At 50.7% G+C, this 18,024-nt stretch overlaps 3 protein-coding genes across 3 annotated transcripts; all 3 read right to left on the reverse strand.

The window, feature by feature from the left end:
* Positions 1–1,880: 1,880 nt before the first annotated feature.
* On the reverse strand, positions 1,881–2,166 carry NGA_0217900 (uncharacterized protein; the record flags this gene model as incomplete). The annotated part of the gene is made up of 2 exons (XM_005854125.1): positions 2,128–2,166; positions 1,881–1,982 (listed from the first exon to the last, which is right to left on the reverse strand). A coding segment is annotated over exon 2 (102 nt), but the record flags the coding sequence as incomplete, so codon positions are not given.
* A 3,272-nt stretch (positions 2,167–5,438) lies between these two features.
* On the reverse strand, positions 5,439–14,221 carry NGA_0217700 (atp-dependent bile acid permease; the record flags this gene model as incomplete). Its single annotated transcript, XM_005854123.1, has 18 exons — positions 5,439–6,207; positions 6,471–6,844; positions 7,086–7,332; positions 7,500–7,584; positions 7,803–7,968; positions 8,144–8,204; positions 8,564–9,421; positions 9,661–9,758; positions 9,931–10,065; positions 10,789–10,944; positions 11,136–11,394; positions 11,758–11,883; positions 12,069–12,196; positions 12,437–12,540; positions 12,728–12,853; positions 13,171–13,304; positions 13,509–13,606; positions 13,792–14,221. The coding sequence occupies 18 exons, from the start codon at positions 14,219–14,221 to the stop codon at positions 5,632–5,634; spliced, it is 4,161 nt and encodes a 1,386-aa protein (XP_005854185.1). The 3' UTR covers positions 5,439–5,631.
* Positions 14,222–14,933: 712 nt separating this feature from the next.
* NGA_0217800 (uncharacterized protein) lies at positions 14,934–15,504 on the reverse strand (the record flags this gene model as incomplete). Its single annotated transcript, XM_005854124.1, has 2 exons — positions 15,264–15,504; positions 14,934–15,054 (listed from the first exon to the last, which is right to left on the reverse strand). Coding segments are annotated over exons 1-2 (342 nt in total), but the record flags the coding sequence as incomplete, so codon positions are not given.
* Positions 15,505–18,024: the final 2,520 nt, after the last annotated feature.

Here is an 18,024-nt window from a genome sequence, read left to right on the forward strand (position 1 = left end):
GAGGTTGCGGTCGAGGAGGGAGACAAGGCCCCGCTGTCTCGTGGATGGGCATACGGGGGTCGGGACGGATCTCGCAAGGATGCGACAGATGTGGTGGTAGTGGAGGACGTGAAGGTGGTTGCGGTCGAGGAGGGAGACAAGGCCCCGCTGTCTCGTGGATGGGCATACGGCGGACGTGACGGATCTCGCAAGGATGCGACAGATGTGGTGGTAGAGGAGGACGTGAAGGAGGTTGCGGTCGAGGAGGGAGACAAGGCCCCGCTGTCTCGTGGATGGGCATACGGCGGACGGGACGGATCTCGCAAGGATGCGACAGAAGTGGCGGTAGAGGAGGACGTGAAGGTGGTTGCGGTCGAGGAAGGAGACAAGGCCCCGCTGTCTCGTGGATGGGCATACGGGGGTCGGGACGGATCTCGTAAGGACGTGAGAACATCTGTTGAGGAATCACCTTAATAATTCAGACCTACTGTGACTGAAAAATTACATGAAAGAGTATTAAGTCATTCTTAAGGAACCGTTATATGACTATTTAAGATAAACGGGAAACGACGGGGTACTCATTAAGAAAAAGTTGGACAGATGCGGTGACTAGTTTTTGAAAATGAAAGTTAGCAAAGGTGATGAGTGTCCATTCATCTTGCAAGTCCTTGACAAGCGTTACCGTCCCGTCTTATTGCATGTCATCCGGCGTGGAACATATGTACAAAAAGACATAGACTCAGTCATGGCAAAGCCCCGCTCAGGGATCGAGGATTTTCCATGAAGGGGGCTGAGAAGGATGCACAAAAGAAGTTTGATTTCTGTGACACGTAGCATGCACAATCGGTAGTGGTGGGGTGTCTTTACACAAGTTACACCTGTGCGCGTCAACGCTTTCTTGCGCGTGATTTTTCAAGAATAACACGGGACAGAAAAGTGACAAAAAAGATTGGTGTGATATTTTTCATTACGTATTCCTTCCTTGCCTTTGTTGCAGTTGTACGTCTACCTTACTCGCAGTTCCACTTTCTTATAGATCACGCGTTCAATGCCTTGTTGTGCGCCAGTATTGTCTCTTTCCTCTCCACCGTCTCATTGCAGGGTGGAAGATGGGGTTGTCTTGGAGTTCAGTTTGCCTCTCGCACTTGTGATCAATACGCTTTCTGGCTTTCTTTTCACTCTGCACGGCCTTTGTTGGCCATCTCCCTCACTGCTGTTTGCACTCTCCCTTTTGAATTCTGTTACGGTCTCTTCACATTTCATTTCAGTTATTTCTTTTGCCGTAAGCACGTCTTCTTACCCATACCCCATCTCATTCTGTGTATCGATTTCCTCCCTTTAAAAAACCAACGAGCCATTTAAAAAGCGAATATCCACCACTTAAGCTTGCACAATAAAAATGAAGTGTGCCCACCCGCATACGTGGATCTGCGTATCTCACTGCTCTCCCTCTCCAAAGGCCCATCCGCGGCCCACAGGTGTTTTAATCTTTTGTTCTTCCGGAGGCACCACGGCTGCTGCTTCACTAGTAACCGTGGCCGATTTTCTTCCCTCCCCATACGCCCATCCACGCCCCACGGGGGTCGTCACCTTATCTCCTTTCTCCGTCGGTTCCACCACAGACATGGAAGGTGAAACCATGGGCCACTGACGGCCAACAAGTGCGGCGCGTTTTCCTTCCACCGTCTCGACGGAGGCGTCGTCCTTTTCAGCGCCTGTAAGTGCCGGATCGTGACCTTGAAGCCCGTCAATGTTGTCATTCTTGCCACTACGCAATGCTAGTGGGTCTGCTGCGAGTACATTAGCACTATCAGCTCGACTTTTCTGCGTTGGAAAGGCCATCTTCTCATTTTTTTCAAAAAATGCTGCTGTTTCTATTTCATTTTCATTTTTTCTGCCCTCTCCATACGCCCATCCATGGCCAACAGGAGTGCTTTCCTTATCAGGCCCTGTGGACACCGAAGGAAGCTGCTGATTCCAAGATCGTAAGCTACTGCTTTCATCTGCACATAATGTGCGGGCGAATGAAATTCCATGCAGACGAAATTGAACGTCAACGTACGAACAAGGCTGAAGTTAGTTTCTAGACGGGCTTCAACGCTCTACCATGCGATAATGTGCGTACATTCTAATTTAACATCGACGAACCTTTTGCGTCGCTTAACACTGCCACGCGTAGACGCTGTGCATGACCATACCGGAATAAAATGAGAAGGAACGCTGCTAGACCTAGAGTACGTGATCTGTCTAAGCAGCGCATTTCAATCCTCACGCGGCTCGGAGGGAAAATCGAAAACTTCAGATATTTCAGCTATTAAATATGTAAGGTTAGGCAAGATTTTAAGGCAGTGTAGAGAAGAGCTACGTAAAATAGGAGAAACAAAAGAATAAGGATGCCTTCATTAAGACGAAAGAACAACTGCAATCGAACCTTAAAAAGCTCGCCCAAAATTACACACTTGGAGCAAGCCCTTATGGTCCGTGCTATACAGAGAGTGCGTAAAATACAACGTTGAGTCTGATGCATACTTGTCTCAACATAGCAGCATAACAAGGACGAAGTGCTATGAAAGGGCAACTTCAAGAGAAGCAACGCTTCTGAGGCTCGGTATTTTCATGACACCTCGGCAAAACTACGACAAATAATTATTAACTCCATCACATATATTACTGAGCTGGATCTAGAATGTACGGCAGCTTTAAAAAAACGAAATCCCGCTATAAAATTGACGCACTCCTGAAGTAGCATTCCTGGAATCCACTTTTGAAGATAAGACTTAGTGTACACCACCTGTTCCTACTTCAACTTTGCGGGCAAAGATTTTCCTATTTTGAAATGTCGTCCAATTTTACCCGAGCCGTTTGTTTTTAAAATTCCTCGACAGGTTCCGTCAGCCCTGTCCGTCCTTCCGCTTGTCCAGAGAAAGGCTGAACTATTGCAATATAAAAAATATCTTCACTATATGCTCTACTTTGCGATATTCAATTGGCGAGATTTTTTCATCCCATAGCCAAAGAAGATTCAGTTTCCTCTTTTTCCTTCAACACGACGTTACCTCCTCTAAAGAGCATGACATCAGTCGTCGTAAATACTATTACTTTGAAATAGCAGTCTCTAGAAAGCCCACATTCGATCATATAGCCTAAATTACATGTCTGAGGTCTGATCTCTATCTGTTCCCTCAATTTTGTTACCTTCCAGCTTCATGTTTCCCTTGTCATACGCCTTCTCCTTTTATGCTTCCTTTCTGTCGAAACCTTTCAAAATTCCCTTTCAACTTCACTCCATGGCCAGGAGGCGGAATAATTATGCGTTAAGTAGTCCAATCATAGTCTATTGGAATGTCACTTTCATATTTTTTGACCATTTTTGAAGCTCCTTTCGTGTCCCAGCGGTGTCGCTACCTTGCCTTCTTCTGATGCGGCAACCGCCATCGTAGCTTCGCTCTCGTTCTTCATACCTGCGCTTTCTTGTGTTCGTCCGTCTATAGGCGGCTCTGCGCTTTTCTCAATGTCCAGAGGCGTAAAGCTACTGCTTTCTACGTTTTTTCCGTCTCTCTTTCCCCTGAAAGCCCATTCGCGCCCTACTGAGATTAAAGGTTTGCTATTCTCAGTTGATGCTGCTGTAGCTTTCAGAGAGTCCTTTGAAGTCTGTTCATTTATTGCTTGGGTAGTGGGAATATCATTGCTCTCCTCAGCTGCCTGAGGGCTGATTGCGGCATCGTCTCTAATTCCTTCATTCAAGGAGTGATGGCCAAGAGGGGTACTGCCCTTCTTGTCTTTCCCGTCCTCCCGCGTCATTAGGCCTTTATTCTCTCCTACAATTTGCCAATAAGCGGCGGCGGAAGGCTCACCAATGATCTTTTCGTCCTCCGACTCATGCTCCAAGGCAGAGGCAAGCTGACGTTTTCGTAGAAGTCGATCCTGATCGTCCTGTGAGCTCTTGTCAGCTGTGCCTTTATCTACAGGCATGGTGCAAAGGAAAGAAGAGGATAATTTATTTAATCTCACTATAAAAATTTACTTGAGAAGAAAATTGGTAAAAACAAGGTTAAGGAATCGTTTCCCTCTTGATAATGTAGGCATCAAAAGGATGGCTGCAGTGCTAAAAATTACCCTAATCTTACCGTAAACATTGCCAATACGAATTGTGCGTGCATATACTTGATTGAAAAGTAGTAACGTGCATAAGAATGCAAATGTGATTGTCGCAATGTCGGAACGCATTTTCTTCAGGATGCTTATGTCAGTGGACGTTTTTCATACCGGGTTTCCTTGTGTACTATGGTGTGATTTTCCGGGCAGGTGAGTTCACAAGCTCTTCATACTTAATGTATGAGATTCTATCATGTACGCCTTCTGGTTTTACAGGATCTAGCCCGCATGAAAATAATCAGGTGCTCGAGTAAGAGCAACACGGGAAGGCGAGAACAGGTAAACTATTTGTTATAAGGCAAAAATATACATGATGAGTCATACCTGCTTTCCTAGCATCATATTTATTACCAATTCAAGTAAATTGAAATCTTATGCTGACCAAAAATTCGCCGCAGAGTGATTTTTAAAACAAAAAACATGCGTGCTGGATACTGGGAAATAGTCAATCATCTCGCGGGACGCATGGATCATATGGAGCATGCGCTGACGTCATTCCGTGGTCGAGCTCCTGCCTCGTCAGCAGAGTGCAGGCCTTGTCAGCATTAAAAGTGTACCATAAGCAAACATATAACGTAGTCATTTCATTTTTTTCCCATCTTTAGGTATCACCTCGGCCTCAGTGAGAGGGTAAGGGTCCTACCAAAGGAGAGAGGAGGACGCGCCCGCTATGGTTGAACCATTTGGTGATAAAACACTCTTCCTGTCCTAGTCATCGAGCTCGATGAGACGTTACGTGTATGACCGTACTGAAGCTCGGAAAGGAATGTGAGTTCCCATACGACAAATCTGTCATATGAGCTTTTTGATTTTTTCTGTACTGTATCGTCCCAATGTACTTTGTCGGAGTCCTTCCATCCCCGGAAACTCTCCAGTACAAGTCATATGATATTTTCTTTGGCACGGTAGACAACGTATGTGCGTCCTTCTAGACGTGAAAATTACGCCACTTTGTAAAGAAGGAAGATTTTTTACATTTTTCAGCACCACATACAGCTAATTGGTGGTTCAGTCCTTCCTGTGTTTTCATTTCGTATTCCATTTTGAGGGTTGAGGTCACGTCAAAGTCGTCTTGATCACATTACCTCATTTTAAAAAAAATTGCGCGTTTGACTTCGTATAGAATTTGGGACTCCGAGTAAAAACATCAAACCTTACATCTTCCCTTTTCAAAATGTTTCCCTCTCAAAAGTTTTTTCTTACTTCGTGGTGTAGCGTAAGATCTTAAATCCAGCTGTACAAGAAAACAGGGCGCCTTTGACATGCGAACCAGTACGCAAGATAAAGTGCTTCGAAAGAGGGCGGGGGAGAATTAAGACGTCGGAGCCATCAATTCAGGCAGCATGCCTTACTGATCAAAAAGATCCCAATATATGCTTTTGTTCTATGGTGACTCGTGTATACGTTCAATTAGGGGACTTTGTGTCTATTGTCCTATGCTTCTATCTGTGGCCAGAGCTTCTTTACATTTCAGCTCTCTCATTTTTGTCATCGAATTCAACAGTGGTCAGGTAGCGTTTCCAGACTTCCTCGTCCATTCTTCTCTCCTCTTGCCATGGCCATTAAATTCGACAACTCGCCAGTCTTAGCACACATGCTGTAAAATAAGCCTGACGGTCCTTTTGCCAAAAGCGCGGCGGGGGAATCGTACTCGGCGCAAATACCTGCGTCCAGCACCAGGACTCGATCGTAAGTCACAATTGTCGCGAGTCGATGGGCCACGCATACGACCGTGCACCCCTTGCACTGGTCGGGCAAAGTCTCTTGCAGCAAGTTGTCGGTGACCGCGTCCACGTTAGCGGAGGCCTCGTCCAGAAACAAAACGCCTCGCTTCCTGAGCAAAGCGCGCGCCAAACACATGAGTTGCCGCTCCCCCACGCTTAGATTCTCCCCGTTCTCCGTGACGGGCATAGCCAATACACCGCTTTCAGCTCCTTTAATGTTGTCTTGACCGCTCTTCCGCTCCAGCGCCTCCCAGAAATGTGCGCGACGAAGAGAATCGCACATTGCTGCATCTGTATACTCGTTAAAAGGGTCCAGGTTGCTGCGGATAGTACCGCGGAAGAGCGTGGGCTACGAGGGGCAGGCCATAGGAAAGGGATGTAGAAAAAGAATCAGAAGACCCTCATGACACAGTTTCAGGGACAGAGCATCAGATTTAAAAAGTCGGTAGATGCTGTTCCCATCAATATTAAGCCTCTAGTCAGTCTCTTATGATAGACACACTTCAAAAACGGCATGCACGGGGGATTATAGAGCAGAACACCACACGAACACTTGTACCACGAATGAACACTAGTACCCCGTGCCTTATTCGTTCAAGGTTTCAGTCTCACCTCCTGTGGAACAATCGCCAGACGCCCTCTCAAATCCTTCAAACCCAAATGCCGCGTGTTCACCCCGTCGATTACGACTTCGCTTCCTTCTGCCGGCTCCACCAGTCTGTAAAATGCTGCCAAAAGGGAGGATTTCCCCGCCCCCGTCCTTCCTACTACGCCAACACGAGTGCCGGGAGGGATGTGAAAGCTGAGAGACCGCAACACAGGAGCAGTCGGGGCGGAGGGATAAGCAAGAGTCAAGCATCGTACGGAGATCTCCCCCTGCGAAGGCCAAGAGGGCGGGGGGGTTCCAGAACCAGGCAGAACAGGGGGGGCTTCTTGCTCGAGATGACAGTAGGCATCTGTGCGCTCCACCGCGTTCATGTTCATCTCTGGTGCAATAAGAGTCAGACAGGAAGGGGGATTAGTAGATAGGAACACAGGGGATGTTGGGGCGGCTTCAGGGGAAGAATTGTTATGTATATTCATTTCATAAACTTCGGAAAAGCGGTTAAGAGGTAGCATGCGGATAGAAGATTTAAGGAATTTATATGCAGATTAATCAAATTTCCATCAATAATAGAAAAACAACTCACGGACATAATTCCTCCATGCCCCTTCCCTCTTACGCACCCATTTCTGCCTGATCTCGGATCAACCAGTTCAAAGCGGAAGAGAACTGCATGGCATAGAGCAGGACTAATCCAGCCTCCGCACTCGAAACGGATGTGGAGGAGGGGGAAGAGGAGGAGGTTGGGAGGGAGGCAAGAATGTAGATGCCCACCATCCCGGTGACAGTGGCCCCCAGGAGCTGTAGTCGGACGGCGAGCCAGCGATTTGACGTCCAGAGGAAGAAGTTCACGCGCCCGTAGGCATCGACCTGGAGGGACAGGCAGACCGGATAGAGGGAAGGAGTAGAGGTAAGGAAAAAAGTGAGGGAAGCGACGCATCGAGGGCGGTGGAAGGGAGGAAAGAGGAAAAAGACGAGGAGGATAATGCTGGAAAGGAACAGGACGAAGAGAAAAGTAGGCGATTAGGATGACGCACCTTGTCGTGGTTCTCGTCCACAAAGCGATCTTGGGCTCCGTAAGCACGAATGGTGATGACGCCTGAGACAGTCTCCGCGAAATGGCTGTAAATGGGCGAGCGACTCGAGAGTAGGGATGGGGAAGGGAAATAAAAAGGGAAAGGAAGACAAAGACGGCGAGGTAAGAAGAAAAAGTATGCTTCCATGCCACACAATCCACTCCAGCGCATTTTTTGGGGTCGAACGGTCCCTCCCTGAAATCTCCCTTGCGCCCTCTTGACTACCGTGCTATCTTTCTTAAAAGGCACTGCCCTGTCTCTTACCTGTTGCTTTCCAATCGCTTCATGGCACGGGACGACCTAAGATACATGCGCGCAACAACGCCGGCCACAAGGAGAAGAGGGGCGAGTCCCAAGAGGAGAACGGGAAGCTGGTAGGCGATGACTGCGACAACGGCGACGGCGTTCAAGGAGCACTCTACAAAGGAAGCTGAGAGAGATAAATGAGAGGAAGGAAGAGAAGGAGCGGAGGGGGAACATTGTAAGAGAAGACGGCAGGTGAGTTAGACAGGAGCAGTCAATCTGCTTACACGACGCGTCCTCCGCCTTCATTACTCTCTTGCTCCTTACTTCCTGCTTTCGACCCTCCTCTCCGCATTGCCTACCTAGAGAGTCCATCAAATTCTTGTCTATCGTTTCCACATCGCTGGAGAACCGGTTCAGAACCTGGCCGGGTCAGATGGTGGTGGTGGTAATGATGGGGTGAATAGTGGATCAGATTGACGCACAGCCCATGGCCGGGATATTGAAAGAATGGCAGATGCTTATTAAGAGTAATAAGAGGAGAACCATGTCATGCATGCGCGTCTCTGTTATCTGTCACTGTTTCAACGAGAAACGGACGATACAGAGCTTCAGAACACGTCTTTCAACACTCCCTTCCCTTCACTCTCCTCTCACGTCCTACAAAAAAGGCCCCACCATGCTTGTCACCCCTCAAGTGCCACGCTGGTCTTCCTTACGCTCTCTATACTTCCCTCCTTCTTTTCTTCCCACTACCCCTCTTCCCCCTCCCCTGCCCTTACCCTTCCAATAGGCGTCCTGTCGAACCAGTGAAGCGGCGCTCGAAGCACTCGGGCTGCCATGGCGGCGTGGATTTTAAGAGAAGCTCGTAGACTCGCCCACGCCTGCAGCGAGATCCGAAGAAGGATGAGGGTGGTGTTGCCGAGGGAGATGAGGAGGAAGGGGAGGGCGTACTGCAAGGTGGAGGGGGAGGAGGCGGAGGCGGCCAGCCGGTCCACCCACTGACCCAGGCTCCGGTTTTGAAGGAAGCGCAAGAGCTCCACACCCAGATAGAGGGCAAAGAGGAAGAAGCCGGGAAGGAGGCCACCCATGGCCGAGAAGTAAGCAAGGTAGGTCGTCCACTTGAGCGCTCCTTCTTCGCGCTCCTCCTCTAAGACCAACACGCCCTCCGTCCCGCTCTCTTTCCCTTCCTGTACTCCCTCCCCTTGCCCCTTTGCTACGGCCAAGCGCTCTTTCTTCACGCCTACTTTCGGTTTCTGACTCTCCCCGCGCTCCACCGTTGCTTTCAACTGAACATCTCCCCCTTCCTCCCCACTCCCTTCCGCCCAGATCTGAGACGCCTTCCCAGGATTTGATACCAAGGCCCCTCTCCCGCTGCCGTTTTGGTCCACGCTTAATCCCTCCTTCCCAAGTTTCTCTTTTCCCATCTCTAACTCTTCCTCTCTCCATCCCTCATCGTCCTCATCATCCTCCTCCCTGCGATCCTCCTTCTCGTCCATTACCCCGTACCTTGCCAGTAGCTCTCTCCCTCCCTCCTTCCCTCCCTCCTTACAGACTTCTTCCCTCTTTCCTTGCGCTGCCACTCGACCATCCTTGGTCAAGATGACGATGTAATCCGCGAAAGGGAGGGTCGAGCTGACCTGAGAGAGGGAGTAGGGTCAAAGAAGGACCAGAAGGGAAGGGAGAGAGGTTGAGAGGACCCGGTCAGACCCGCAACACTGAGGCAGGCCCACCCCGACATGACCCCCTCACTGGAGTAGACACCAAAAGATATCAACACAGGTAGCGGACGACAGTTGCGAAGGAGGGACGGAGGAACAGAGGACGGAGGGGGGTTTGGGGGATCTAAAAATCATGGGAGGAGGCGAAAGAGCAGTACCTGATGGGTAACCAAAACACGGGTACGACCCGCCATCACTGCCTTCGGCCCAGCGAGACATTGGTGGAGAATATGCTCCCCCACATGGGCATCCACAGCTATAAGGACGATGAAGGGAGGGAAAGAGGGAGAAAGGGTAGGGAAAAGCGAGTTTTCAGCAGAGGGGATACAATGTGCAGGAAGACAAATGGAACAGGAGGCTACTAGGAAGGAGGCATGGAGATAAAAAGCCGAGAAAAAGGTTCTAAAAAAGTGAGAAATGGATCTCACCTGACAAGACATCGTCCAACAGTATGATATCAGCCGTTCCCTGAAGCGCAGCGTATGCAGCTCGGGCGAGATTGACTCGCTGTTGTTGGCCTCCGCTCAGATTGACACCCCTCTCTCCGATCTCTGTAGCGTCGCCTTAAAGGGAGGCAGGGAAGGCAGAAGGAAAAAGACGAGAGAGAAGCTAAGATGACGGAGAAGACAAACGAAGGAGAAGAGCAAAGAGGGAGGCGGCTGACTGGATCAAAGAGAGAAGGAGTCATAACACAAGCAAGCACCTTCCCAATCCCAATTCTAGTCGGAAAGGGGGCTCGACAAATTCGGTGCACTGCATTTTCAACCCAACTTAAAAAGCCTCGACGTTCTATGGTTCAATGATTAAACAACACAAAAGGTATCACTGACCTGCAGGCCATCCCTCTATGTCCCTGCAAAGAGCACAGGCGTCAATAGCGCGCTCATAGTCAGTCGCGTGGAAAGGGAGGCCGAACAGGATATTTTCTTTCACTGTCGCGTTCCGGATCCAGGCTGTCGAGATAGGGGCGAGAAAAGAAGGGAATAATTAGAGAGAAAGTCCAGTAAAAAAAGAAAAAAAGAGTAAGGGAAGAGGCATGGAAATTTGTTTACAATAAAAGAGGAAGGCGAAGAGGGGGAAAAGAGGGTGCAGAGTAAAGAGGGGGGGAAGGAAAACATGAGAGCAATTAAATATATGCCACAGGTAGTACGAGAAAAGCGAACTTCAAGGAGTCAGAGGGCGAGGAGTGATCGGTCACTTCAAATAAGAGAGATCCAAGAAAGGATCAGGGAAAGTGGCATAAAAGGAATTGCAAGGAGAAAATGATCACGGAGAACGATCCTCACCTTTCTGCGCAACATAAGCCACTTGTCCTTGAAGGGAAGCCCGGCCCGAGAGCCGAGGGATCTCCCCCAGCAGGGAAAGGAGAAGAGAGGTCTTCCCCCCCCCCGTTGGACCGTACACGCAGAGCAAGTTGCCAGGAGGGACAGAGAGAGTCACGTCTTGAGAGAGGGAGTGATGACGGAGGCGAGGGTGTAAACGTTAGGCTTAGGGTTGTCGGGTAATTTGATTTCGGACATTTCGGGGTCTGGATGGTTTGGTTCGCCGATAAGTAAAGGGGTTCCAGGGGGAGGAAGGAGGGAGGGAGGAAACAGAAGGCTCGGTGGAGGAAATAAGAAGGAGAACTCCATACCTTGAAGCGTTGGGGCTGTTGGAACCCTGTCCTCCCTCTTTTCATGCTCCTTCATCGACTGCGGACTTCCCCATTTAAACGAAGCGTGATCGATAGCAATAGCCCCACGAGGAAGGGCAGACGAGACGGCGGAGGACGAAGGAGAAGCAGGGAGCGGAGAAGGTGGGGGTGCCACCTCTGGCCGTGTCAAGAAAGTCTCAATGCGGTCAAAGGAAACGAGAGCTTTGTTGCAATAGTTGATGAAATCGGGAAGTACCACCTGATCACGGAGAATTGGAGGGCGTTGAGGAGAACATTTCTATGGGTTACGCATGTGCAGCAAAGAGAATGCATGAATCCTGATGCGCACTATTACGGTAAAGGCCATACGAAACGGGAGAAAAGGAAGAGAATGCATGAATCCTGACGTGCACTATTACGGTAAAGGCCACATGAAACGGGAGAAAAGGGTTCTCCTACCATACACTTCGAGTGCCAGCCAAGGTACACGTGCAAGAGAAGGCCTAGTGAGGATTGAGGGACAACACCACCAGAGAGGTCGTCTCAAAATAGACTCTTCACTCCAAGAACAAGAACCACGATGAAACCGACACTTCAAAACTGGCATCAAACAGCACTGTACCAGTGGAAACCGAAGCAGATCAAAGAGGGACAAGGCGGAGAAGCCATCGCTGCTGGTGAGGGGCCGGCCGAGAACGAGGGTATGGAAAATGAAAGTGAAGAGGGCAACCAGAGTTGGAGTAGCGTCCTTTCATAGTGGGAGGAAGCAGGAAAGGTAATGGCGATTTGAGCATGGTGACACTGGTACGTTGATGACATTGAATATACAGCAATGTGGGGGCAAACAATCGGCGGCGGAGGTAAGCAGCGTGGCACACGGAAAAAACCATGTTGTTCGAGTCTCTCCTTCCTCTCTCCACCCGAAACCCTCACCCAAGTGACGATGATGACTGCCCGGGTGTAAACGAAACACCGTAGCTCCCTCACTTCGTCCTCGCGGGCTCTTGTCACCCGCCGGAAGAATTCGTCCTCCCACGCACACATCTTCAGAATGCGCATGCCTGCGAGGTAGAGGACACGTTCAAAAGAAGTCCCCAGAGAGAGCAAGTCAGCACTCGGAAATATGTCCGGTCCTTCGTCTTTGCGCAGCTTACAGCCATCCAATCCCCCCCTTGCCTCATCCCGGATCTTTTTCGGTCCTTTCCGCGCTCCTCAAGAAGACCTTCCTCCAACATGCCATGGCACCCAAAAAGCGATCGACGCATACTTCCCGTGTCCCTCCTCTCCCCTCTCTCGCTCACCTTGCAAGATCTCGTTCATGACAGACATACGGGCGTCTTTCTTCCCCATCATTCGAGTCTGATAGACCTGGATTCGCTGGGAGGCCCAAGCGGTTATAGGAAGGCTGATATGAAGGGAGGGAGGGAGGGAGGGAGGGGGAGAGGGAAAGATAAGGAGGTAGAGAGAGTGCAATAAGTAAATACAAAAGGTGAGAGAAACAAGTTGACGAGAAACCCAAGGAGATTGACAGGGGAAGGAAAGATCATGCATGAAAACAGCGCAACGAAAGACGCGTAGGACCCGCCACACACCTGATGACCATAAACCCCAGGCCCGCAAAGGCGGAAGCTCCCAGAACATTGAAAAGCAAGGCTACCGAGACGACAATCTGCAGGATTGTTGACCAGAGGAAATGAATGTAGCCGACGGCCTCCACGCTTGGGAGATATGAGAAAGGGAACGGGAGGAAAGGAGGCCCGTCAGAGCATCTTGGTGAGAGATGTCCTGCTCTCTGCCCCTTCCTCTCTCCCCTTGTATCTTCCCCTACATTCTCTTCGCTGCAACTACAGCAGTGTCTCACTCTGTAAAGATTTAGCTTCATGTTCCTATCTTCGTCCCATTCTCTCCCTCCCTTCCACTATTTCTTCCTCCTGGCCTGTCTCATATTACTAATGCACAACCCTGTGTGCTTCGCTCTGGTACAGCCGACAAGAAGCCCATCCCTTGTCCTTCCTCTTTTCTCCTCGTCCTTTACCTGTTGGCATCCACGCTGCACAAATTAGTAAGTTCCCCGACCGAATAGCTGCTCGCCGAGAGGTTGAGTCTGAGTGCTTTCCGAAAAATCAGATCGACAAGGGCGGCTCTGTAACGGACGATCAGGCGCCGGCCCTAAGAGAAGACAAAAAGGATGGAGGAAAACGGACCACCGGAAAAAGACCTGAGATTGAGACATGGGTATAAGGCAAGCATGTGTGTGGAGTCGGCGGCATTGGCAGAAAAGGAGATAGTGCGCAGGAAGGTAGATAGATGAAAGCGATCACAGAGCCAGAACTTCATACTATAACTGCCGCGTTCGCCTCATCTTGTATTTACCATGAAAAAATTTTGGCCATCGGAGACAGCCTGTAGGGCTGGACCGAGGAAGAGGAGAGCAGTGGCCACCAGAATCGGAATAGGGATGACCTGTGACTCTGAAGGAAAATAGATACAGGGTAGGAGGATGCCGAATTATATTCGGAATGGTGGTGACATGGATTGCGTGAAGCATATGATTCCCCCTTTCCTTATCTCCATCTTTCCATTCCCATCCATCCCTCGCCTTCTTCCCGCTCTCCCTCCTTCCCTCACTGTCTCGACCACTTCGAACCCTCCATACCTTCTGGTCGGTCCTGGCTGACGTAGGCAACGATCTTCCGAAGCGCAAGGGGGGCGATAAAGACGGCGAGCGAGCCCAACAACTGCCATACCGCCTGTACGACCACCTTCCCACGCGCCAGCTGAAAGAGGAGGAGGGTAACGGAGAAGCCTTTCCATCTTTTCCTTTTCGAGGAAGGGGAGAAGGGAGGGAGGGCGGGGTGCCGGGAAGGGGAAGACGGCAACAAAGGCGTATGCAAGCTATCCTTTCCCATCTCGTCAAGAGCAGAGGATGTGTAGGGAGGAAGAGGGAGGGAGCGAGGGAGGGGAGGCCAGGGAGGACGACATTGCACCCCGCCCTCCACCACTCCTTCCTTCTCGACCAACGGAGCGAATCGACGCGAGACGAGGGCACTGCTGTCATCGGGCAGAAAGGGCGGCATATCCTCCATGTTTAAATCTCGACACCACCCCTTGCGAATCACGGGTTCGAACCAGGTGAAAAGAGTATAGGAGAGGAGGGAGGCGCGTCCCTCGGGGGGGAAGGGGGAAAGAGGCGAGGCCGTGAGGGAGGGAGGGAGGGAAAGAGGGTAAAGCGCAGCGTGCACGACGAGGGGGAGGAGGACGAAGAGGAGGAGAAGCACGTTCCAGGTTGAGACGTAGGAGAAGAGGCTGCGAAGAAGGGAGGAGAGAAGGAGGGATAAAGAGCATGGTCGACGGTTACGACGCGTCAAAAGTGAAAGCTGAAAGACCGGGAAAGCTCAACATTCATGGCGAACAAAATGAGAACAAAGAGACAAAAGCCCCTGTCAGGAAAAGGCAAACCGAAAGTGGAGGGACTGCAACCTCAATAAACATCCCTTACCGTCGCACGTCTCCCACCTCGCCGTCACCCCCGGCCGCCACCAAGGGCCACGCCGACGCCACCACCGCCAAGACATAGACGGCTCCGCCCCACAGTGGCACTTTCGGCTTTGCTTCCGTCCCTCCTTCGGTTCCCCTGCTCTGACCTCCCTTCCTAGCCACCCATTCCTCTGCGCCTACCAGGAAACACCAGACCAGAGCCGCCGCACCGTGCCCGACGGCTTCTTCCGTCCCTCCATTCCTCTCGGCCTTTCCGGGCACCTCCAAGCTATAGGAGGGGCGCACGCATAGACCGTATGTCAAAAGGGTGAGGTGAAAGACAATTTGGAGGCATCCCAAGCCTTGTCGCCACCAGAGAGCGTGAGTGTACACAGGAACGGGGGGTGTCGAGGCAGGTCCTGCGTCTGACACGGAAGCGCCCCTGGTGGTCACCGAAGGAGACGCGTCGCTCTTTTTGGGTGCTTTCGATGGATCCGAAGAAGAAGAAGGGGTAGAACATGTCGGAGAGAACGTTGTGGTGTCCGAGGTAGCGGAGTTGCTCCTGTCCCTACCATGAGGAAGCGGGCCAGGCTGAAATTTGAACACTCTTGAGGCAAACTATCACTAATTAGGCAATTCCATCCCACTTACCTGGATAACAGGTTTTCCTTGTCGTCGCACCGATTTTTGCCTTGTTTTTTATCGCAGTTTCTTCTTCTAGTCTCTTCATTCCTGTCTCTTTCCCGTCGGCCTGGCCCACTGGCTGGAATGGACGTACAAACATCCCAACATCCCTGGACAGCACAGCAAAGTACCAGCAGGCAAAACAAAGAGCACCAAAGGAGTGTAACAGAGCTAGCTTGAAGAATCATGGTTTGAAATCCTGGGTCCTACCTCATCGATTGATAATGTGTAACGCAAATAAGAATTGGGCAGGAAAAATGGGCGAGATGGATGCAGATCATGGTATAAAAAAGAGGTAGAAATCAACTTTAAATGCATCTCAAACTCGGACATCGAGGCCTCTCCAATGAAAATTGAAGCAACTTTCCAATCCATGGTTCAGCTCATCGAGTTGTGGCCGTGTGGTTGCACTTTATTGAATTCATGAGTGACCGGCTTAATCCACCTCCGGGGCCGTTGCCTGGAAGTAGTACGTCATCATCCTTCTTCGTTTCTCGGTGCTGCTAACATGTCTGCCGCCCCTCCGAAAAACTAATCAGGCGGTTTCACGTTTGCATACGGGCTGACAGGTTGCTTTGAAGCTAATATTATTTTTCCCCTCTACCTATCTGTGGTTATAGGACGCGTAAGTACCCCGAAAAGTAGCGAGTTTCACTTCGGATGTCGCATCAACCAATCCTGCCCCCCCTTAATGACCCCGCTGTAGCAGCACTCAAACCGGTTACACAATGCTACAAGGATCTACTAGCCTCTCTTCAGGTCACGTGTCTTCTATACACACTTCAAGGACATGCCTTGCGCACTTCTATCGAAGCACAGACGATACCGATAGCCGATGTTGCCACGCTGCTTGAGTCCTGCTCAACTCTACAGGACCTGATATCTTTCGCCTCGACTTCATTCCCATGCCGTAATGCAGATAATAAGGATGGTCGTTGCACAAATCAAACAAATGAGAGCATGACATCCGCATCGCGAATGATGGGAGCCCTCTCTCTCCGCGTTGCTCCCTCGCCTCATCCATCCGCATCATTTGTGCACCCAACACCTCGAGACGACTGTCAAAGACCCACCTGCGCCCACAATTCCCACGCACCCCTTCCTACCAGTATCTCCATCGGCTCCTTACCGGACTCTGTGCTCATTAATGTTATATCCTACCTTACCGGCGGAGCGCGGGAGACTACGGACCCAGCAGGTGGCCATGTCAGCCATGCATTTCACAACCTTTCACACAAAGAAATCCGCGTTCAGCTAGGCGACATTCGAGCTGTCGCTTTGCGCTGGTCGGTGGTGGCAACCGCGGACGAGCTATGGGAGCCTGTTGTCCTCGCCCTCTGGCCTGTGACCCAAAGCCTTTCTCCCTCCCTCCTCCCCTCCCTCTCTCCCTCCATGTGCCGGTCGTCGCTTGAAGGGCCCAGCGCCAACGGTTCTGCTTCTCTAGGATTGTATCCCTCGTGGCGTTTTCATGGCACCCATTCCTTCCATGAGTTATGCCTGCGGCGCGGAAGAGCGATCGTAAACCCGGGCCTGTGCCTAGTGACCCCTCAGTGGTCGGCAAGGTAAGAGGAGAGGAGAGAGCCTACACAGCAGAGAGGGAGAGGGAAAATGCGGACAAGAAAAGCCAAAGGAGGAGACGAAGGGAAAAGTCAGAGCGGAATAACAGGGAAGGAGTACAGGCACAAGTGTACCGGCGTGATGCAGAGAGACAAGGGGAAGTCATCAACGGAGAAGGAGGAAGGGAGGAAAGAAGAGGGATGCAGCAAAGGAGACATGCGAGTGTTTCCATTCCCGTTTTATAACCCAGCAAAGGAGACATGCGAGTGTTTCCATTCCCGTTTTATAACCAAGGGCGAAGAGTAGTTGACCAACAGTGTTACTAGTCAGATGCTGTCTGCAGTGGCGAGCGCAGCGCAACCAGACAAGAAGTTCTTCCTCCCTCCTACGCTTCTTTCCTCTTTTTCCCTCCCCGCCTTTCTCCCTATCTCTTTTCCTTCTCTCATCTTCTATCGCTATCTTTCCATTTCTTTCCTATTACAGGTACCGTCTCCACTTCCACATTTTCGAAGAGCGTCATAGCATCCCTCTCTTCTCGGGCGAAGGTCCGCTGGTCTGTCAAGAGTGGCAGAACCATCACGAACATCGTACCATCCTACGCTTGGGCCCGGGGGCGGCGGTAGTGACCACTACCTTTTCCGCCAGTGGCTGTGGAGGAGGCGTGGGGGGAGGAGACGTAGAAGGGGATGGAAGTGCAGGGGGCAGGGGCGGCAGGCGCCAGAGGGTGGAGCGGTGAGTCGACTTCGGCGTCTTGGGCTGTAATATCTACTCTGCTTGCTAGATTGAAGATTATTGTTGTGTTGTTGAGATATGAACCCATCGGCCCTTTGATTTGTCGAGATTGCCTTTCACGACAGTTGGATGCTCGACTTTTGCCACATCGTTTGAGACTCCCTGGCATATCTACTCAATTACTGTCTCACTTCTACATTACCTGCCTCCCTTCCTCTCTTCCTATCTCCCGCCTTCCTACCCTTTCTTTCTCTCTTTCTAGTTTTTTGACCTATGGAGTCGCAATCCGCGTGACCGTTATAGAGGCAGCTTCAGGAAGGGAGGCGCTCATCTACCAGTCTTCGTGTACGCCCCCAAGCAACTTTCCTCTATTTTCCACCATTCTCCTCGACATTCCATGCACTCTCCTCTCATCTTTCTCTCGCTTTTGGGAAGGTAG

This window comes from Nannochloropsis gaditana (genome assembly GCF_000240725.1).
Source record: "Nannochloropsis gaditana CCMP526 unplaced genomic scaffold scaffold617, whole genome shotgun sequence".
NCBI classification, from domain to species: Eukaryota; class Eustigmatophyceae; order Eustigmatales; family Monodopsidaceae; genus Microchloropsis; species Microchloropsis gaditana.